Raw genomic sequence first — 23,232 nt, 5'->3', positions numbered from 1 at the left:
CTTCCCCCTTCCCCCTGTCACAAAAGGTTACGTTTTGTGAGACACCCCCCTCCCCCTTGCGGCGTGACGTCTTTTATGGACAGCCCCAAAGTGGATCTCACATGAATCGACAACACTACTGATAAGGACTGTACTCGAAAAAAAGGCAATAGACAAAACTGATCGTCAGAAATTCATTTTAAGTCGGTTAGTTTTTTTTCAGGAAATAAATAAAAACACACATTTTACCGTATAACTTCGAAACCAAAAGTCAAATCCTGATGAAATTCATGAATTTCGTATTAGACCACCACAAAATCTTTCATTTGAATCCTAGTTTTTTCAAAATCGGTCAATCTTCGGGTAAACCTAGTGAGATTATTTGACACATACACACACAATAAAATAATATTGATTCCTTAAAAAGTCTCTTATGAAGGCGTTCGTCTTGGAAAGTAACGTGCTAAATTCGAATTCGGGCATATTTCGAAACGACACCCATACTAGTATAAAGATGTGTTCTACATCAATACTTTCATTTTCACATTGCCGTCGTAATTGAATGTGTTAGTGACTCTTTCAACTGCCATTTTGATGAATCTGATGCTTTTGGTTGAAAATTCAATTAATTCTGAATGATGATCTGTGAGACTGAAAAGCCTTGAATTGTCTCGATCAACAGGATCTGTATTTAGACAGAACTGAGATGGCTCTTGGCGTGTGCACTCGGTAAACTCATCCAAAATATGACTAGGAATTCATTGTGATTTTCAATGAATATCCAAAGAAGATGAATCAATCGATTTCGGGCGGAATCAGTAAGTGTATTTAGTACTCACAATTAAGGGGGGGTAGGGTCTAAACGATGAAAAAAATCATCATTTTTGCGATTTTTTTCCAGAATTGTCGTTCAACAAAATAAATTCAAATGTTTTGCATGATAAAAAGCATCATTCGAACAACATTTTGATATTTGTTTTTCGGAAAAATATTGAGTCGGTGAAGAGATATTTTTGAGGACGCTTCTTAAAGATCATGATTAGCGGTGTCCACTGTATCTCAGCGCAGACTAATCAGAAGTCAACAAATGAACGCAGCATAGTTAGAGTAGAAGTTTTTCTAGACCCCACCGAAAAAATCCGCCATTATGTAGCTGTTAAACCTCCTCAAAGTAACAAACAACGAAAAGGAAAACGTTGGGGTCTGGTTTTTTATATGTAGAAAGTGTGTGAGAAATTTGAAACAAATTGGTGCAGTAGTTTTTGAATGACGATGGACACGGACTTTCAAAACCTGCTTTCCAGAAAAACTCGTTTAAAGTTTTTGTCTATAAAATCAATGGAAACAATTAATTACTCCAGGGAGCCCATAGAGTCTAACATTTTCAAAAAATCACATTTTTTCTTTTATAATTTATTATAATGAAACATTGTAAGAAAAGTTTGTCAAGTTTTGAAGTCAATCGAAGTAGAAATCTTGGGCCTGTGCGCCGAGCTCTTGCTTCTTCGTAGAATGAGATATCCATAGATAAAGGTCCATAACTTCCAGAGTTTCGTTCCAATAGGCTTGAGAAATTCACAGAAAATTCTTCAAATGTTTTACTATAAGAAAATATAAAGAAAATAATAAATGATTTTTCAAAAGTGTAAGACCCTCCTATCCCCTTAATTCCGACTCAAATTCCGGATAACTCAACTGAGCAGCGCTCCCATGATAACTGACGACTTCCACCGACAGGCTTTTGGTGTGTGCGGCACAATTCTGCTGTTCGACGATCGCTTCATTCCAAAAGCGTGAGGTTTTCGATGTTGCTCTCCCGCATGTCTCGCTTCAACAAGTGTTGTTCAGAAAATGATGCAAGATGGAAAATTCACCTTTTATATCGATGCAGTTGTATGGCAGCAGATATGTTGTTCTGGTACTCAGAACTTTGAAACACTTATGTATACATTAAGTTGTTTAGTGACTTTCAAATCATGTATGTTCTACACCGGTCCGTACCCAGAATTTCATTTCGGGCTGGGCCCAAAGATTAAAAAAATAATGTTACTGAAGATTGCTTATGTAACTAATTCTCGGTGTGCCTTTCACGGCTGTTTTAACATTCACTTTTTTCTTTTTTTTTGCGATATTCTCCTAACCAGTTAGTTACCAGAAGTTGTCACTGTGTGTGAGAATGCCGTCGCAAGTAGAAAAGTGACAACTTCTGGTAATTTTTCTTTTGCCGGTTCGGATAGTATATGGTAAAAGACCTATATCACTACTTTCCGACATACCAGAGACTTGGGTGATTCGCATTGTTCAGATGCCTAAGCTTAACTCCTCTGGTAGAAGGGAAAAATTAAGTTACTAGAAGATTTCTGCTTGCTTAATGACTCTCTGTCACGTCTCACCTTTCCGTTCTATATATTCACATCCTTACTCTCTCTTGAGTACTATCATTCTATAACTTTCATTGTCTGTTTCTACAAAAAAATGGTCTCTGGTTAGGAGAATATCGCAAAATGAAAAAAGAAATATTGACTACTAAACTTAGTCGTTAAAAAAGAAAGAGTTAACATTCACTTAATTTTTTTCCACTGGAACTGATATTGTATTACATTTCAATACATTTACTGTCGTGTTATTTCCGTAACAGATATCTGAGACATTCTAAATAATTATATGTTTTTTGATTTCAGGATGGGCCAGGGCCCCTCGCCCCATGTTCTGCAAATTATACTTTGCTTAGAAAAATGTCGAAACCTTGGGATTAATTTCGATTGAAAGTTATAACATTCTAAAATTTTTACTTTTAGAATGCTAAACAATTTTTTAGTCTTCTCTCTCAGAATTTCGTGCTGAATTTTATTTTGAATATTTTTAGAAAAAGATCCTTTACCTTGCAGCATGTGGGAGTTAATCCAAATCTTTTTTCAAAAATACAGCATTTTTTCAAAAATACAGTAAAATAGCAAATTGAAATTGAAATTGTCTTCATAAAATGATAAAGAAGTTTCATGTATGGAATGTCACGACAAGCAAGAATGTCTCGAACTGGGACATTGGATGGTCTACCTTGGGTACGCGAAGAATTTATTAGTTGAGACCAGACATCACGACACTCCACGCATGTCCAAACGACATGATCAATATCGCGATAACCTTCGCCAGTTCATTTCGAAGGAGATGTGCATCTAACGTGTAGTGAATGGATATGGATAACTCACATCCAGTCCCCTGAACCATGCCTTTGTCGATATTTTAGGAATAATTGAGTGCATTCACCGACCCAAATCATCTTTATCCCAAGAAGCTTGCTGGCAAGCGTTCTTTGGCGAGACGCACTATAGAATTCGTTGAAAGCAATCGGTCTTTCACAAATTTCACCCTCAATAGCACCACCTTTGGCTAAAATATCGGCTCTTTCATTGTCTGGAATGGAGCAATGAGCCGGGACCCAAACTATTGTGATTTGATAATTATTGTTCAATATGTAGTTCAGGCACTGTTTTACTTTGCCCAAGAAAAACGGTTCATTCTTGCCAGTCATGTTTGAGCGAATGGCTTCAATTGCACTCAGACTATCTGTGAAAAGAAAATAATGGGTTGGAGATAATGTGACGACTACACTCAAACTATAATGAACTGCTGTTAACTCTGCTATATAAACAGATGCAGGTTCTTGAAGCCTGAATGAGACCGAAACATTATTGTTGAATATACCAAACCCAGTAGCCTCTTCAATTCGTGATCCGTCCGTGTAAAATATTTTTTCAGAGTCAATATGCCTGAACTTCCTTGTAAATATTTTTGGGATGAGCACCCCACCAAGATCCTGTTATTGTTCGAAGAAAATGGACTCTTTGTTGGCATTTCGTTATCAGATATCTAATGTGTCCTCCCCACGTGCATTTGGAATCGAACCACACCCCGAGGTATTTAAAAGTTAAAACATGTTGGATCATTCTTTCCATCATATGAAGCAGAAGCTGCGCGGGGTCATGCTTTCTTGACAAGACGATCAGCTCTGTTTTCTCCGCAGAGAATTCGATACCCAGATGAACAGCCCAAACGGACAAGTTATCTAAGGTATCTTGCAATGGTTTTTGCAGATTAATAGATTTGGGTCCAGTAACTGAAACCACGCCATCATCTGTCAATTGTCTTAGAGTGCATGGGGTTACTAGACAGCTGTCTATGTCATTCACTTAAAAATGATAGAGAAGCGGACTGAAGCATGAGCCTTGCGGGAGACACATGTAGCTAATTCTAAATGTTACCAAGTCGTCATTTGAAAAGTGCATGCGTTTCTCTGACAAAAAGTTGTGCAAATAATTATTTATAACCGCTGAAAGTCCATGTTGATGGAGCTTGTCTGAAAGAACATCAATGAAAACTAAATCAAATGCTTCTTTTATGTCTAAAAATACAGATGCCATTTGTTGTTTTTGAGCGAAGGCAATTCGGATGTCAGACGAAAGCAATGCAAGGCAATCATTCGTCCCTTTATTTCTACGGAATTCAAACTGTGTATCTGACAACAAATCGACCCAAGTGTCGAAGCGTCGAAGAATAATATTTTGGAACAATTTTCTGATGCAGGACAACATTGCGATGGGTCTGTATGAGTTGTGATTGGAAGCTGATTTCCCAGGCTTTTGAATGGCGATAACTTTCACTTGCCTTCAATCAGATGGAACATTATTTCGCTTAAGAAACTTGTTGAACAATTCCAACAAGCGTCTTTTTGCGAGGTCGGGCAGATTCTTCACCAAGTTGAACTTAATTCTGTCCAACCCAGGAGCGTTATTGTTACAAGACATGAGTGCTATGTAAAATTCCATCACTGAAAAGCCATTATTTGGAGGAGACTCCATAAATGCGTAGGAACATAATCTGGGCAAACTTTCCTAGCAAAGTCAAATATCCATCGGCTCGAGTATTCCTCACTCTCATTTCCTACGTTGCGATTCCTCATCCGTCTGGCCGAGTTCCAAAGAGTGCTCGTTGAGGTTTCTCTTGACAAACATTCGACAAAATATCTCCAATAGCTATATTTCTTGGTCGAAGTATGCTCTTGTACTTGGATTCCAAAACCAAGAAACTTTCAAAATTCTGGGGAGTCCTCCTCGTTTTAAAACGTATTGAAAGCATTTTGTTTTGATTGTTTAGCATCTGAGCACTCTTTGTCCCACCAAGGGTTTGGAGAACTTCTGTTAGTCGTCGGACCAAGAAATTGTTTGGTTGGTGCTTGTTCTGCGGCCTCCAGAATTGAACAAACGAGGAAGTCATATTCTTCAAGTGGGGTGAACTCTTCCATTGAATTTAAAATACTAGAGATACTACTTTGGTATTTAATCCAGTCAATATTTTTTGTCAAATCATATGGAATATTAACTCAATTAGCTACTGCTAATTGAGATGATGATTGGTAAATGCTAAATGGTAAAGGTGCAATCTAGTCGAATTGAAGTCAAACAAAGAGATAAATCTAATGCACTTGGACGTGCAGGAGGTTATTGGAAATTTGTCTTAGGATTTTTATGTCATTGGTAGTGAGTTCATGATCTTCGAAAAAGGCATGCTCTGCTACTTTTGACTTGAAGTGATGTGGTAGTCCCTTTTCCAAATCCTTGGATGCTTTCGCTATTTGTGAGATGTGCTCCTTAAATCGAATGTCTAGCGTTCTCTTTGTTTGTCCGATGTTTCATTGCAATGAGAACACGAGATTGTGTATAAGTCAGACTTTTTCAAATTTTCTGTAGGATCTTTTGTAGAACCTGGTCAATATTAATGGGTGTGAAATATTTCGATTGAAATCTACCGATATTCTTTTCAAATTTTCGGAAGGAAGGGTCAAAGTTGTAAGTGATTGTTTTTCAACAGTCTTAATTTTTTATCGAAAATGGTATGAATTTTATGCTCTGGATATCCATTGAACTTTCCAATTTCGAAAATAAAGTTTTTCTTATCCCATCAGCGCAGCATCTTTTCTAAGGGACAAAGATAGCATGCTATGAATTATGCTGGCATGCTGCCATTTTGTGTTGGAGGGAATGATTAGAAGACAATGAGAATATCCAAGAAAGCTAAACTGTTGTCTTTCTCTTCCTCACAGGTGAATATAATATTTTTTTGTAAATCATTAATTGTTTCTAAGAAGTTTGATAAATCTTTGCGTTTGATAATGCAATATATATCTTCAACGTATCTCCACCAGCGATTAAGTAATAATCCCTGTTTATTTAAAAGTTTTTCGAGGTTTGCCATAATGCAGCGGTGCCCCTTATAATTGTTTATATTAGGTGTACAACTTTACTTCCGCCGTTTTTTTTTTCAAATTTTAAAGCTTTATTGCGAAAAAGTGCTCACAGATGCATTATTCAAAGTATTGTTCGTCGCTAGCGACAACTTTCTCCCATCTTTCTGGAAAATTCCAAATCCCGGAGTCCTTTTTTGACACTATCCATGAAGCAATCCATTTTTCCAACTCTTCGAAGAATTGAAAATGTTGATCTGCCAGGCCGTGTGCCATCGAACCGAATAGGTTGAAGTCAGAAGGGGCGACATCTGGGGAATACGGCGGGTGGGGAAAGACTTCCCATTTCAGAGTTTTCAGGTACTTTTTGACCACTTTTGCGACGTGAGGCCGAACATTGTTGTGTTGAAGGATGACTTTGCCATGTCGCTCTTGATACTGTGGCCGATTTTCTTTTAGCGCGCGACTAAGGCGCATCAGTTGCGTTCGGTAGCGATCTCCTGTGATGCTCGTAGTAAATTGTTATTCATCTTTGAAGGTTTTTTCTCTTCCACCATCATGTTTGTATTCGACATCGAAATCACCATTTTTAAAACGTTGAAACCACTCCCGACACGTTCTTTTACTCAAATCAGCATCACCGTAAGTTTCTGAAAGCATTCGATGCGCTTCAGTTGAAATTTTTTTTCGAATTGTAACAGAAAAGTAAAACATCCCTCAAATGGCGAGAATTGGGCACATAAACAGACATTTTCGAGCGTGAATAATACGAAAACAAGAACAACTGTCACTGAAACGGCGATGACAATTCGTTAGGCACTGTACACACTCACTTTAAAGGCATTATCATCTATGTATTTTAACCAGCCTAAGCCGGTACAACCACCTATCGGTAAACGGCGGAAGCAAAGTTGTACACCGGATAACATTCTGTATAAAATGTTCAAAACGACGAATGTAACAATGAGAGATTCTCTTTGTTTACTTTCTCTTTCGATTATTACGGTATTCTTAGCCATCCTTTTTTCCAATTATTAAATGACAATGCAGGGATATTTTGCAATAATCGAAAGAGAAAGTAAAAGTGTTCAAAGCCAGACCATATATGTTTACTTTCATGAATCTTAAATGTTCGCCTCTATATAGAAAACGTATTGATTTCCATGTCAAAAATCGTTTCATTGAAATGTTTATTTCAATTTAAACGAACCTCCTTGTGGTATTCATACGTTTTCCGAGCAAACTCATAGAGAAACTCTGGAATCATTTCATAATTAACATCGATGTATAATAACTTAGTATGTATACACTACCAAAATATCGTAAAATGAATATTTCATCCACACTGCATATATTAAAATGAAACGAATTAATACCATTGTATAAAGCATTGTTTTATTGAACAACACAATTCCATTCTAGAAGATTAACCAGGTGAAAAGAAAACGATATAAATTTGACCAATGAAATAAATAAATAGTCGCACGTTCTGTAAATCGGCCTTCTAAACAAGATATTAATAATCGCCAATGGGTTCAAAATTCAGCCAAATACCTCCTAAAGCCGCGGTCAAAAAATTTGAAGCATCCATTTGAAGAGGTTGCTTGGTTTTGGAATCAACATGAATTCTAAAGTTCTTTACCACTTCGTATATTCCTCTTTTGAGCTGCATTCTGGCGAACCGCATGCCCAAACACTGTCGTGGTCCTTCGCCAAAAGGTAGGTAGCATCCTTTCTCGCGGTACGAGTTGACTCCGCCAGTTTCCGGACTGAACCTGTCTGGATTGAACGTCAGAGGATCTTCGTAGTATTCCGGATCACGGTGAATAGACCAGACATTTATTATGGCACAAACGTCGGTTTCAATCAGTACCTTCCTCGTTGCAGTTAAATCTATTTCGATTGGTTCGATACACCGTTTCGACATAAAAGATATCGGAGTCCACAGTCGCAAGGTTTCGTCAATGACTTGATCCAGATACGGCAATTCTAGGAGCTTTTCGTACGTGATGTCTTCCCCTCCAGCCCCGGCCTCTAGCAATTCTTCTCTGAGCCGTTTCTGTACATCGGGATTCCTTGCAATTTCGTATAGAATGAATGACATTGCAATACTGGATGTTTCAAACCCATCGAGGAAAAATGTAACGCCATGGGCCGCCATTTCCAATTCGGAAATTTCTTTCTTATTCTTTAAACTGATAAGATATTCAAGATAATCGGCTCGCGTTGTGGTGCTGGCCTGCCGATGCTGAATCGCTTCTGACATTAGATTGGTAAAAAATTTAGCACACGATTTTGGAATAACACTAACATTCAGCATTTTCGATAGCTTCGGGAACATCGATATGAATATTAATACCATGAAGGAAGAAAATGATACGTCAAACAACTTTTTACCCATTTCGCGAATCTCCGGTTTCTCACTGGTAAAAGACTGGGCGTCAGCTGCAAAAATACAGCTTGAAACCACATCCGTGGTGAATTTTGCCGAAAGTTCCTTAGCTTCTAACGGATCACTTTTATGTTCATTTAAGTACTTCGTCATGCGCTTTCCCACATCTTCAACAATTGAGTAAAGTGACTTCATCTGCAAATAGGGCATGGAATAGCATACGCAACATTTTGGATGTTTATTTTGAATGTGATTTATTTACCCGTGAGCTGGTGAATGCTGGTGTTATTTCTGCACGCTTTGTCTTCCACTCTTCGCCGTTTAGCAGGAAAGGATTTCGAGCAAGAATTGGGTCCACTTCCTTATCCGTTAAAGTTGCAAACTCGTTATCGTGGAAATTTTTAAAATGCTTACTAAGAATGTCCTTGGCGAGAGCTGACGACAACACGAAAATTCGTGGCGACCGATTTCCGAAAACTCCTATGAAGTTGAATTTGCCTTTGTAAGTTCTGTAATTTATAAAACGTTTCAATAACTTCACGATTGGTGCAAGTGTTTACAAACTGATAAATCTTGTCCATTTCCTCCATGACTGGCTGGTTGCGTAGTAATAAGGAATGGAAGTTACCCAGTAGGGGGGTGGGTTCAGGCCCCGGCACATCGCGTTTCTTCCAATAGTTGAAATTCCATACCAAATATACATACAAGGCTGCAAGAGCGGCTAACACTAAGCTGATAGTCAGAAACATTTTCTAGTCCGTTCGAAGCGTGACACTTGCTCCGGCGTACGAGCAGCTACTGCGCTTCGTTTATGCTTTGAACGCACTGTGTAGTCACGAATAATCTTGTTCCGTGCGCATACACAACTCCAACAGACGAATACAACATTCAGCGTACGAAAATGATGATATCATTTGGAATTGGTGTGTGCGAGACATTTGAAATTGGTTGGTGTTGGATTGGCGCGCTTGCGTTATTTCAAAATTTGATTAAACCCATATGGACTCGAGCGAAGATTTCAACACAATAATAACAATATATTATTTGATAAATATGTTTTATGGAACTATGACATAATTTCTAAAACCGAAACCATATAGATTTGATTAATACTTCACTTCGATGTCTTAAATAAGCTTGAATACTTTGTGACACTGTTGAACTAAATAATTCTTGAAATATGATATATCTTGTATCAGATCAAGTACTTCTAATTTCGTTTTACAATCAGGTACTCAAACTGTCGATTGAAGAACTGGAAGTACAACTCTTGAACCTTGCCTTCGTGTCCTGTTTGTACTTTCCACTCATAGATTTTAGTATTCTTGTGGTTAATCAGAAATGTAATTTAACTGCATAAGCTCACATAAATGTATAAATATACGTAAGTATATTTCTCCAAAGAACATTTCTTCGGTAAAAAAAATTCTTCGGTAAAGAAGCTTATTTTCAAAGAAACTTCTGAGCTCAGTTGTTTTGGTTAATCATTGAATTGCGGGTTTTATCGTTAACAATGTTCAACGGTGTAAGCGGAGCTTAACGTGCCGTATATGGAATACTTCCTTATATAGCAAACATTACAATCTGCTTTGAAGCCCATCGAAGAGTCAGAATTTCGATAAGATAATTACATGTAGGGGAAGTGGTTGTTCCCGGCTTTCGTTTATTTTGAGAATTTTCTATTGTTTTCATTGTTGTTCAAAGTGCAATCCAATCGTTTTTCAAGCGGGGGGCATGAAAATCGCATGAAAAAACGTATATTTTAGAAAATACGCAAAAAATGCATCGTTCGCTACAAAACCCGCATAGTTTCGGGAATGAAAACAAAAATATTAAACTCTCTTAAACTTTGGAAATATTAAACTCTCTGGTACTTGGAAAAATTGACCTCTCTGGGATCTTACAAATACATAAAAAAATTCCACTTCAGAAACTCTCAGCCCCAGAGAGTCGATTTAGAAAAAAGGGCTTACTCCACCTAGCAGTGAGATGATACCATGTGTTTTTCGCGTGAATATTCTTCGTTGTGTTTAGTTTTCAAGAAATTATTTTAATGGCCGCAAACAGCTGTTAAATTTTTGGAGCTGCAAGATTCGTCTTGCACAGAACGATAGAAGTTGTATAAAGCCTCATAATTATTCCTTTCAATCCAAACGTGTGACAATCGATTAAGCATTCCATGAGATGTAGAAGTGAGCTCCTCTTTAAAGTTTTTATCATTATTTATAGTACTTCCAGAAACGGTATTCAGAGACCAGCATAACCAAGTAAAAGTAAGTACGACAAATAAATTGAAATCGTGTTTCCTTTGCTCAAAAACATCGCTTTATCATCAAGCGCGTAAAACTCCTACTACTGGAATAAGGCGAAAAGTCACTTACACAAAAATATCGATATCTCCGTTAAAAATGGACGAATTTTAACAATCTATGGCTTGTTGGATAGCTATTACCGTGTGGAATCTAAGTCTAAAAACATATTCTGTTTTCATGGTCAATTATCAAAAAACTGAAAATTTTGACATAATACTTCGAACAACTTAAAAAGTAATCATCCGATCTCAAAACCATTCAATACCGTTCAAGGGGACGGGAAGAACTTTTTTTTTTTTTTGTATCAATTATAGAGGTTTTAACCCTAAGGTCATTCACCTCTTCGGGCCAGAAAAGCTTTCTGACCCTATGTGCGGGGTTGGGGATCGAACCCAGGTGGGCTGCGTGATAGGCATCGACTTACTCATCACGCTATACCCGTCCCTGGAAGAACTTTCATTTGCGACTAGTTTGATCAAAATCGATCTAGTCATCTCTGAGATCTCGACCTCTTTGTTGACAACACTTTATCAATGGCTCAAGAGTAGCTTTAAAACGAGCCCAAACTTGTTAAAATCGGTTCAGACATCTGTGAGATAATTGCGCGAATAAAAACAAAGCGTACTGTCGGTTACGTCACTTATACCATCATATCTCCTGAACCAGAAGTCGCAGCAATCAAACAAGCCTAAGTTTGTTGAAATCGGTTAAGCCATCTCTGAGAAAATTGCGCGTTAAAAAATACGTTAAAAGGTTCACATACATACATACACATTCATACACACACAAACTCAAGATACTTCGCTGAAAGCCGTTTCAGCGAAATCCGAAATGGTTCACATCACTAAATGTCATTTCACCGAGTTATACTATTGTTTCAATATCATATTGAAATCGATTTCTAGTAAAAAAAAACTTAAAGATGATATTGTTCACACCTGTTTTGATGATATCATACATCTGAAATATTGCCTATTTAAAATAATGGAAATAGTCATTTCTCTTAATTGAACTTTCCAGATTGATTTTTGATCCTCCGATTTAATTTCTAAAAAAACTAGTTGGCTTTTTAACCACTGAGCATCAAAGTTTTTCGTTTGAAGTATTTAACAGACAATTTTTGCACTACTTTTTCATTAACTGAGCGTAAGTTAAAAAACTTGTAGGAGGTAATGTTAGAGACATAACCACGTACATTTATTTTGGTACATTGTTCTACCAATAAATCATCAATTTCAAGTAAAATCTTATTAGTTCTTTCTAAAATGCTTTGGATTTTGTAAAGCACCAAGGGTTACGATTTCTCCAATTTTCAACATACAAGTTGACAAGTTGACAAGCGAAATTCCGAACAAAACGGTTGCCTCTCGTTTGGCGAACGGAAGAGCAAAGTCTTGGCATTAGATTCCTTTTGTAGAATTTGGCCTTTCTGTTTTAACAGCCGATTTTTAGTGTACAGAATCATTGCATGGCTAGTGCTATGGATCCTACTGACACTAAGAATCCTTCCAGGTCGGGGCTCGAACATACGACTGCTGGCTTTCAAGACCAGCGTCCTATGCATTGAACCGCCAACCCGGGACGAACGGCGCACAAAGTAAATCTGTCACATACTTGTGTGCCCTCCCCTACAGTGCTAAGGTTCTGCACTGATTTGTTGCACACATGAAGTTGGACGTCGTAAGTATTAGTGAGGACACTTATTCTGATTGAAAATCGATTTTATAAAGTCAGATCAATGTATATGAAGAAAATCCAACCAGCTCTTTGCTTTATTCTATGTGGAGATACTGAAAACTGTCATGAACTGAATGATTTAACCGGCATAAAGCCCTTAGAACTGTCGATTTGTAAATGTATTCTCTCCGTTGTGTGTTCATAATTTGATGAATTTCCCGTACTAGTTTGAAGCGAAAAGCGCACTGCGAACGGAGCGAACGATGAACACAACAGATCAAAAGATCAAAATCGTTCGTTATTTCCTGGCGCAAAAAGCTTCACTTTTCCGTGCGCAGAATTGCACACAGTGCGGATCAATTCAAAACTAAAGTAATTTTTGTCAAAAGTTTTCTTTTTACGTGATTTTGTTTGTAGCTTTTTCACAAATGGACGGTCCCAAAGGCTAAAAAAAGCTACATATAGAATTTTGATGTCGATTATTTAATTTCGGATTTGCATATTGCAGTGAAAGAAACTATCAAAAAGCTGTACGGGATTCATTTCTGGCATTCAGAAGGGCACAAAGCTAATCAAATTATTCTAGACTTACACCAAACTGATGGTTTTACCTTTTTTTTATATATATAAAAAATAGGTATAGAATTCGCACAAACTTTCGAAAAATTTTCCGAGGCCCGGAGGGCCGAATGTTTTATACTAATCGATTCAGCTCGACGAACTGAGCAAATGTCTGTGTGTGTGTGTATGTGTGTGTGTGTCTGTATGTGTGTTGTCAACTAAGAGGTCGAGATCTCAGAGATGGCTGAACCGATTTTGATCAAACTAGTCGCAAATGAATTGTCTCCCCGTCACCCTGAACGCTATTGAATGGTTTTGAGATAGGATGTTTACTTTTTGAGTTACACGAAGTTTTATGTCAAAATTTTCAGTTTTTTGACAGTATCTGTCACAATTGACCTTGAAAACAGAATATGTTTTTAGACTTAGATTCCGCACGGTAATAGCTATTTAACAAGCCATAGTTTGTTAAAATCCGTCCATTTTTAACGGAAATATCAATATTATGTGTAAACGACTTTTCCCCTTATTCCAGCAGTAGAAGTTTTGAGCACTGTATGCAAATACATGCTTGGGAGCAACGGAAAACACGATCTTTATACTGTGACATACAATTGTTTCTAAGTGCCCAAAAGACTGTGTACAACATCCTTTTTCATGACAATTTGCCTTGGACTGATTTTAGCACGGTTCGTTTTTGGCAACATAATCGTTCGAATATGGCATTTATAAACCAGATGATATCAGCATTTTCGAGTTGAAAGTAATTCCATAATTATATTGATTTAAACTACTTACAGCAATAAAAGCTGGAAGAACATAACTTCCATATACCATACGATTCAGTTCGTCGAGATCAGCAAATGCGTGTGTGACAAATAATTTCACTCAATTTTTTCGGAGATGGCTAAACCGTTTTCTACAAACTCAGATTCATATGAAAACTAGTATACTTCCAAATTTGGATCCGACTTCTGATTTCGGAACCACAGGCTGAACCGATCAAAGATTCAAATGAAATCTAATGCCGTTTTTCATTGAAAAACACTGGTGGCGTGGATTGCTCTGGTTTTGCACTTTCGAGCAGAAATGGCAATGAAACACCGTCAAAATATTGCATTTCTGCTCGAAAGTGCAAAATCAGAGCAATCCACGCCACCAGTGTTTTTCAATGAAAAACGCCATAAGAATCATCTATGATTCAAATGAGAGGTCTTAAAATTCTATAAAAATTAGTCAGATCCGATTTCTGGTTTAGGAGATACAGGGTGATTAGTATAAAAATGTCCATTTCACATAAATTATTCAGGTTTATCGGGTTTGCAAATTTGGATAGTCGATTATCAAATAAATTTATTTCAGTTTAAGCGGTATTTTTGTTTCGATTCGGAATGTACCCCCAAATTTTAATTCGCACTACAATTTCTCAAAGATGTCTACACACTCCTCAGGTGAATTTATCTGATTTCGGCTACACCGATCTTAGAACTCCGGATCCAGTTTCGAATCGTTTCTCAAAGTTTAATCATATTTTCAAAAAGGCCAAATCGAACTTCAAAAACAAAAATTCAAATTAAAGGACTTGAGGTCCCATACAAAATTTGTGAATTTTATCCGATTCTGGAATTACAGATGATGAATTTTTAAAATTCATACCGATATAGAAGATGTAAATTGTTTGGCGTATTAATTTATGGCCATTCGAATCATTTTGGGTAATGCTAGTTCCTGAATACCAGCTCTGGAAGTACCATGAATAATGACGAAAAACTCTAAAGTGGAACTTACTTCGACATCTCATGGAATGTTCAAACGATTGTCACACGTTAAGATTGAAATTCGATACGATTTGCAGATTCGAAATTACAGGGTAATGAGTGATTAAAATCTCAATTTGCCGTTTGAAACGACGATAATTAAAATAATGTCATGAGAACTAAAACACCTAAGAATATCCATGCAAAAAAACACATGCGGATTAGCATTAGCATTAGAGACCGCCCGTGTGTTGCTACTCCGTTATTGATCTGGACCAATTGAGATTGCAAAATGATTTTTTGAAGTAACATGTTTGGGAATAACACATTGTTTCACACTGTGCAAACTGTATTGAACCATGCATGCTGATCAATACCGACGCCGGCCACGTCCGAATGCAGATCTACTTGGGAGGGAAAGGATTGTTAGTTCGATGCATGTTGCTACTAGGAACCGAGGAATCCTCTGCATTCCCACATGCATCACAGAAGAGGATACTTTGTTAGTAAATGTTTTAATAATGTTATCATGTGTTTATTGCTCTGGGTAGCCGGCTACCAAGAACGTTTTAAAGTATTATGGTTTTATGTGTTACTTTGTGCTGGCAATATAATGCACGAAACAGTCAATCTCCGGAATTGACAAAACTCCGGACAGCCGGCTGTCGAGTATGCAGTCACTCGTTTATGCATCTACCTTTCGCGTTTTTTTAGTCATGCAAAAAAAACACATGCGGATTGATAAAAAAAGGTATCATCTCACTGCTAGGTGGATTAAGCACGTTTTTACCATTGATTTACAAATAAGTAATCTTAATACTGTTCTTTACGTTTCGTCTCAGACTCGTCAGTGCAGAGCAATTCAAATCGAACTGCTTATTGCAAACTTAAACAGTTCAACTTGAAACAGTTCAATTTGAACTACTCTGCACTGACGAGTCTAAGACGAAACGTAAAGAACAGTAAAAACGGTTATGTGCCCTAAGCACAAACATAGGCTAAATAATCTTAATAGTTTTTAGATAACATTAAGAGTCTTTAGAACGACTGATTTTGTATTATGTTCCCCATCGTTGTCCACTTTTCGTTTTCTTTCCTTCAATGCAAACAACCAGAATCTGGATGACGCAATCATTCTTGTTTAAAATGAGACTCATACTGCGAATGTTCAACAGCAGATATGCTCACAGAAGAACTAGTTGTTGTTTTTCTGCGTTTAGGCTTGAGGAGCGGAACCTCATATTGGCCATTGACAGGAGCACCATACTCATACTCATACAGGGAAATAGTTATTAGGAAATCAAATCTGGAATAATTTCGTTACGCTTTCGTGTTGTAAAATTTTGAAAATGCACCCAAGTGAGCATAGTAATGTAAGACGTAGTTCTATGTCAAAAATAAATAATGCAGCTTTGGTACAGCGTTACGTCTAAGGTACTGTGCACTGCATGAAGACATGTTATAAGATATAATATGAAACATATGAGAAAGAAAAAGAAACTTCTGAGCTCAGTTGCTTTGGTTTATCATTGAATTACGGATTTTATCGATCACAATGTTCAACGGTGTAAACGAAGCTTAACGTGCCGTATATGGAATACTTCCGTATATAGCAAATATTACAATCTGCTTTGAAGCCCATCGAAGAGTAAGAATTTCGATAAGATAATTACATTATTGTTTAAAGTGCAATCTAGTCGTTCTTAATCTACCGTGTGCTGTGATAACACTTCAATTTAAATAATTTTTGATATAATAATTTCCGATGCCAAAAGTCTAAGAATTGAGACTTAGAAAATCCGCTTAATCGAGTACACACACACACACACACACACACACACACACACACACACACACACACACACACACACACACACACACACACACACACACACACACACACACACACACGCACACAAACACGTCCACTCACAAACACACTAACACGTACACATACACAAACTCTCTCTCTCTCTCACTCACACACACACTCACACGGAGAGAGAGAGAGAGAGAGAGAGAGAGAGAGAGAGAGAGAGAGAGAGAGAGAGAGAACGCCCCTTTCCTTTTTTAAGCATTCAAATCTTTTCTAATCAAAAGTTTTATAACCAACACTATCTTTTCTTAGGATCTTTCTGTTATGCGAGTTTCGCAGTTTTCTTCTGTGAATGAAAGAACTGACAATATCATTAGCCAGCGTTAATAATAAGTAATAATTTTTGCAGTGATAATTCATTGCTCAAACATGCAAAGAAACAAAGCCATAACTTTGATGTATAAGTTTTTTTTCTTAACAGTCATTGAAGAAAATATATCGATAGACTTAGAAATAGCCCCACATTTTCTTAAGGTGACATATTATAACACTTTACCCTACAGGTTTTCATGCGAGAGGCCACCGCTTCTAACGGCAGGTTGGTGGTTATTTGTAGGGGAAAGTATTATAAAGCTTCCTGAATGCCAAAACGCCCCCTCCCTTTTATTAGCATTCAAGACTTTACTAAACGAAAGTTTTATCACCAACACTATATTTTCTCTCTTCACTATCTCGATGGCAACTAATTAGATCTCTGTAGTTCACAGACATTTTGTTTCCATACCCCCTTTTTACCTCGCTTTCCACAATATTTACTTTTTTTTCATTCTCTTCCTTAACATCACCATCACCGCCTACGGAAGACCGCTCCAGTCGATGACCAGCATGCAGGCCACCTGCCGGGCCTTCGTAGCCTGGGGGTAAAGCTAGTGTCTTTATTCACGGTTAAAACATGTAGAGAAACAAAGACTTTTCTTTTACATACTAATTTTCTAAAAACAGTTACTTTACGGACATTATGCCCAACTCACGATTCAGCAGTATGCTTCGATTTAAAATATTGTTTTATAAATTTATAACGATTATTAAAACAAAATGTAGCGTTTGGGGGATCGGAAATGAAGGTTCTCGATTGCTATTAGTTGATTACACAAGTAATTTCTAATGCAAATGATCTTTTTTCTGCTTTCCTTTTACATCATTTTCCTGCTTCTCTCCTATATCGACATTTTAAGAGGCATATTGCATCATTGTTGTGGGGCATAATGTCTCTTGTTGCGGGGCATACCACTGATTTGTTATGAGGTATATTATAGGGCTGCTGGGGCATTATGTCTACGGCAAGTGAAAAAACTGAGAATGTGGTCGTTTTGGAAAACGTGTTTCTATCAATCAATTCTCATCACTTCTTACGGAATAAATGAAAATTATGTTCCTCAGGCGTATTGCAATGAAATACTCACATTCTCTAAGAACGAATATTAATATGTTTATGGGGGCATATTATAACACTGTACCCTACAATAAAACTTCACCTGGCACTATTATTTCAATAAAAATATTTATTTCATTTCTATTTCATTAAGGTTCACAGCATAAAAACATGTTCAAAGATGATCTTTGAGAGTATACGATTGTCAGACGAGAAACATTAAGATATAATATGAATAATATGAGAACGGCATGATAACACTACTGGGTTGAGTAAAACATAGGAACACGCTCTTGAAATTGAATTTTTTCTACTTAAAAAAAAATTTGCCGCCTGCATCGTTGGTTTAGTGAGCAAAAATAAAACAAAGTTGAACTCCATCCATCCGATAGATGACAGGTCTAAGGGATTGCTTTGCCGTCCCCCTAAAAACGTTGGGCCCGGGGCGAGTGCCCCCTTCGCCCCCTAGATACGCCATACGCCAATATAACATCATTACTTCGGCTCTAAGAAACAATTCCACAGAAAAAATTGTTTGAAAATTGTTCAATACTATTATTAATACGCACCTAATTTAATCTTACTGTTAAGGTCAATGTATCGAACAGAGACAACATATTTCACTCTAGCTATTGGTTTTCGTATATGAGATGACTATTGGAGCTGAGATGAATGGGAGCTACCGTTACCCTACACATAATTTACAATGAATACTTGTACTACGTATAATTCCTATGTTCAAAACCAAGCTAAGCTCACTAACTCACGAATAGTTGTAATGTACGACTGATTATTCAAAAACTAGTTATAAATAAAAACGCGGTGCGCGACACTCCAGTGCTCCATGATGGAAAACTGCCGGAAATAGTGGTCAAAATCTTTAAAAGGGAGTTCCCTTCTTTTTCGCAAAATGGTTGATTTCCACTAACTTAAATACGAAAGTAGTATTTAAATGTAACAGTATTTTGCGAAAAAATCTTCAAATCTGGGTTTTGAACTTTTTTAATTTGCAATATTTTCATTAATCTTGTTGTAATATTTAGAAAAACAAGTTTTAAAAAGTTCGGTTTGGTAATTTATCTCCAACACACCCCGTCACGTAGCAAAACATGAACCATGGAAACAGCGTCGCCGAAAAAATAACAATTTTCTATCAATTTTTATTCAAAATGACTCAATTTACAGTGTATCGAAATTTCCAACGATTGACAAAATTGAATATATTTTTAAAATTCTTATAACTTTTAAGTATAACAAATTCTAAAACGTGGTTTATTGATTCCAGTTCATCCTTCATTTAAAAAAACGTATTTTGGGTGAAGAATTCTCTACTTTTACCTAGTGAATTACGTGGAGCTTGCAATCCAATGCAAAATGTTATATCACAATTCGAGTGCTAAATTGTAGCCAACAACGAAATTTGCCAACTTAGGCAAAACCATGCGCATCTCCTTCGCGTCGGTAGCCAGATTCATAGTTGGATACATACGCTTCAAACAAAGTGCGAATAATATGGTATAATCAGTACGTGTCTGAAGTACGTCTCTAGCATTGAGTATTGCATAACAATGATTATGTGATATTTCCGACGCATAAAAGAAAAGTTAAAAGGTATCAAATTTATATTTGCTCATGCTCTTCGATAGGTTTAAAATTTAACCAAATACCTCCAAGTGCGGTTACAAGGAATTGTGCCGGATCCAAACGCAAAGGTTCTTTGGTTTTTGAATCAACCGAGATTGCGAAATTCAGAACCACCTCACAGATCGCTCTTTTCACTTGCATCCGAGCAAAACGCATCCCTAAACACTGCCGTGGGCCGTCACCGAAAGGTAAGAAACATCCCTTTTCACGATAAGGATTGATCCCTCCTGTTGCAGGACTAAATCGGTCCGGGTTGAAAGTCAAAGGGTCAATGTAATATTCTGGATCCCGATGGAAAGACCAAATGTTGATCATAGCAGCCATGTCGGATTCAAGATGAATAGTTCGAGTCGAAGTCAAATCCAGATCGAACGGCTCGGTGCATTGCTTCGATATCAAGGCAACAGGAGGCCAAAGTCGCAGAGCTTCATTGATAACCTGCTCCAGATATGGCAATTCAAGAAGGGTGTCATATGAAATCGATTCATTGTTGATCATAGCATCCTGAAGCTCGGCCCGAAGACGCTTTTGTACACCGGGGTTTTTAGCTAACTCATACAACGTAAAGGATATGGCCACACTGGAAGTTTCAAAGCCATCCAGGAAGAACGTTACTCCATGTGCTGTAATATCTAGTTCGGTTATTTCCTTCTTATTGCGCAAATTGATAAGATGCTCCAAATAATCGATCCGTTGAACGGAGTGCTCTTCACGATAGCGTATCGCTTCACTCATCAAATTGGTGAAGAAATTCTCCACTGACTTAGGAACCATTCCAAGCTGCAGAATTTTCGCTAGTCTAGGAAGTGCTGCTCGACATATCATTACTAATGTAAAGGCGGTACCGAAGTCGAACAATCTACGACCCATTTCACGGATTTCGGGTTTTTCTTTCACAAAGGATTGTGCATCCGTGTCAAAGATACAGCTGGAAACGACATCGGTGGTGAACTTTGCTGCCAATTCCTTAGCTTCCAAGGGAGAATCCTTGTGATCCTTGAGGTATTTGGTCATTCTAGAAGCAACATCTTCAACGAACGGAAAAAGTGATTTTATCTGTACAGGGGAAGTTGATTAAAGCTCGATCTGTTTCTAATTGAGGATGTTTTGTTACCCTTGATGTGGTGAAAGCAGGTGTGATTTCTGCGCGTTTCGTTTTCCATTCTTCACCATTCAACATGAACGGGTTCCGTGCGAGAAGCGGGTCGAGCTGTTTATCCGTCATTTGGCCGAATTCATTATCGTGAAAGCTTTTAAAGTCCTTTGTTAAAATGTTTTTGGCGACAGCTGGTGACGTGATCAGGATTCGAGGCGTTCTGACGTTGAAAACTCCTACGAAATCATATTTCGATTTGTACGTTCTGTAATAGGAAAAAAAATCTTTCCATCTTATTTATTCTGTCAACAATTTAATGAAATAACTACTTGTAAATGTCATCCAATTCATCCATTATTGATCGGTTCCGAAGGAAAAACGATCGCATGTTCCCAAGAAAAGGTGGATCAGGCCCAGGAACATTTCGCTTTTTCCAATAATTGAAATTCCAGACTAGATAAACGTAAAGAATAACGAGCACGGACAGCAACAAAGTTATGAACAGATACATTATGATTGTTTACTAATGGAGAGTGAACACACACCATCGAGTGTCAATCTACGACTGGAAGCGTGTGACTAAAAATACAGTCTCTACGAGTAGAATTTAATTAACGTCAAGTGTGTTCGAAACTCAACACTGTTCTTCCCGAATATAAACTAAGCAATTCTTTTACGTTTCTATGTGTGTATAAAAACTAAAGCGGGATGTGAAAATTTTCGTCGATCTAATATTGCTATGAAGAAAAGATTTATTATTGCAGACGAACTGTTGACTCCAGACCACACCCACAGTTTGAAATCAGTTTTTACTGAACAGTTTTCATTAGTTCATATTTTATTTTTATCCTCATATTAGTGGGTTTTATTTATCGTTAAGAGTTCCCGTTGCATGCAAAACATTTAACCAAATTCACTGAACCTGAATTCACAAAGTGGTCCATAAAATCATTATATTACAACTCGTAATCATGTTTTTGCGAATTGAAAATTTCACAACTTAAGCAGATTTTCAACAGGACTAGAAACATGAAGGACTTCACCAACTAATCAAAAGTTCGGACAAAAGGGAATGATTTGGCTTAAGCAGTTGACGAAGTTCATGAATTGCATTCTAAACAGTTCGTTTTACCTTTTATTTTAAATATCAAAAATAGGTATAGCATTCGCTCCAACTTTGGAAAACTGTTCCGAGAACCGGAACGCCGAGTGTCATATACCAATCGATTCAGCTCGACGAACCGACCTCTCTGAGATGACTGAACCGAACTTGATCAAGCTCGTTGCAAATGAGAAGTCTTCCTGCAAGTATGAACGCTATTGTTTTGGTTTTGGATCTGATGATTACTTTCCAAGTTATGCAAACTTTTATTTCAAAATTACCTTTCCGTAATACCAATCAAATGAATCGTAGATTTTGAGAATCCGTCAACTATTCACGGAGATATCGTTTTTTTCGCCATATCCTAGTAGTTGAGGTTTTTTTTTTTTTCATAAATACGTTTATTTCATAGGCAATATACATAAGTTTTTCTTCGCCGTGGCATCCACAATACATAGTAGTTTAAACCTAATACATTTCGAATATCATATTAGTATGTTGGTACTCATTAGTTAATCTAAACACTGTTTTTATCAAGCGAGTTGCTATTTTAAATTACATTAAATAAAATACATTTATTTTGTACATGATCTTATAACTATTTCAGGATTGTTTGTATCAGTTCACCACTTATATTCAATATCCTATAGTTGGCTATTGGTTGAACTCATGGAAGAGAAAACAGTTTAACATAAAATAAAATTTAAATTGGAACTCCAATGGATTTAATGAAATGATAAAGAAGTTTCATGTATGGAAGGTCACGACAAGCAAGAATGTCGCGAACTGGGACATTGGATAGTCTACCTTGGGTACGCAAGGAATTTATTAGTTGAGATCTGACATCACGAAACTCCACGCATGTCCAAACAACATGGTCAATATCGCGGTAACCTTCGCCGCAAGCACAATGATTAGTCTCGGAAAGTCCAATTCGAAGGAGATGTGCATCTAACGTGTAGTGATTGGACATGAGTCTGGACATCACACGAATGAAATCTCTACTCACATCCAGTCCCCTGAACCATGCCTTTGTCGATATTTTAGGAATAATTGAGTGCATCCACCGACCCAGATCATCTTTATCCCAAGAAGCTTGCCAGCTGGCAAGTGTTCTTTGGCGAGACGCGCTATAGAATTCGTTGAAAGCAATCGGTCTCTCATAAATTTCACCCTCAATAGCACCACGTTTGGCTAAAATATCGGCTCTTTCATTGCCTGGA

General features: G+C 37.3%; 1 protein-coding gene across 1 annotated transcript; it reads right to left on the bottom strand.

Moving 5' to 3' along the window:
- Positions 1-7,593: 7,593 nt before the first annotated feature.
- On the bottom strand, positions 7,594-21,463 carry LOC131428780 (uncharacterized). The gene is made up of 6 exons (XM_058592825.1): positions 21,237-21,463; positions 20,926-21,172; positions 19,791-20,867; positions 9,177-9,364; positions 8,875-9,121; positions 7,594-8,807 (listed from the first exon to the last, which is right to left on the bottom strand). The coding sequence occupies exons 1-6, from the start codon at positions 21,416-21,418 to the stop codon at positions 7,737-7,739; spliced, it is 3,012 nt and encodes a 1,003-aa protein (XP_058448808.1). The 5' UTR covers positions 21,419-21,463; the 3' UTR covers positions 7,594-7,736.
- Positions 21,464-23,232: the final 1,769 nt, after the last annotated feature.

This window comes from Malaya genurostris, chromosome 2 (genome assembly GCF_030247185.1).
Source record: "Malaya genurostris strain Urasoe2022 chromosome 2, Malgen_1.1, whole genome shotgun sequence".
Classification (NCBI taxonomy): Eukaryota; Metazoa; Arthropoda; class Insecta; order Diptera; family Culicidae; genus Malaya; species Malaya genurostris.
The sequence above is the reverse complement of the archived record's forward strand: the minus strand, read 5'-3'. Positions and strand labels throughout refer to the sequence as shown.

Bases quoted from the DNA above. Each gene is read 5' to 3' on its own strand.
- LOC131428780 (XM_058592825.1), bottom strand. From the start codon at position 21,418: ATGTATCTGTTCATAACTTTGTTGCTGTCCGTGCTCGTTATTCTTTAC. The intron at 20,868-20,925 runs GTAACAAAACAT...TCCCCTGTACAG, and splicing joins CTGCTTTCACCACATCAAGG to ATAAAATCACTTTTTCCGTT. The intron at 9,122-9,176 runs GTTTGTAAACAC...TATAAATTACAG, and splicing joins GAAATGGACAAGATTTATCA to AACTTACAAAGGCAAATTCA.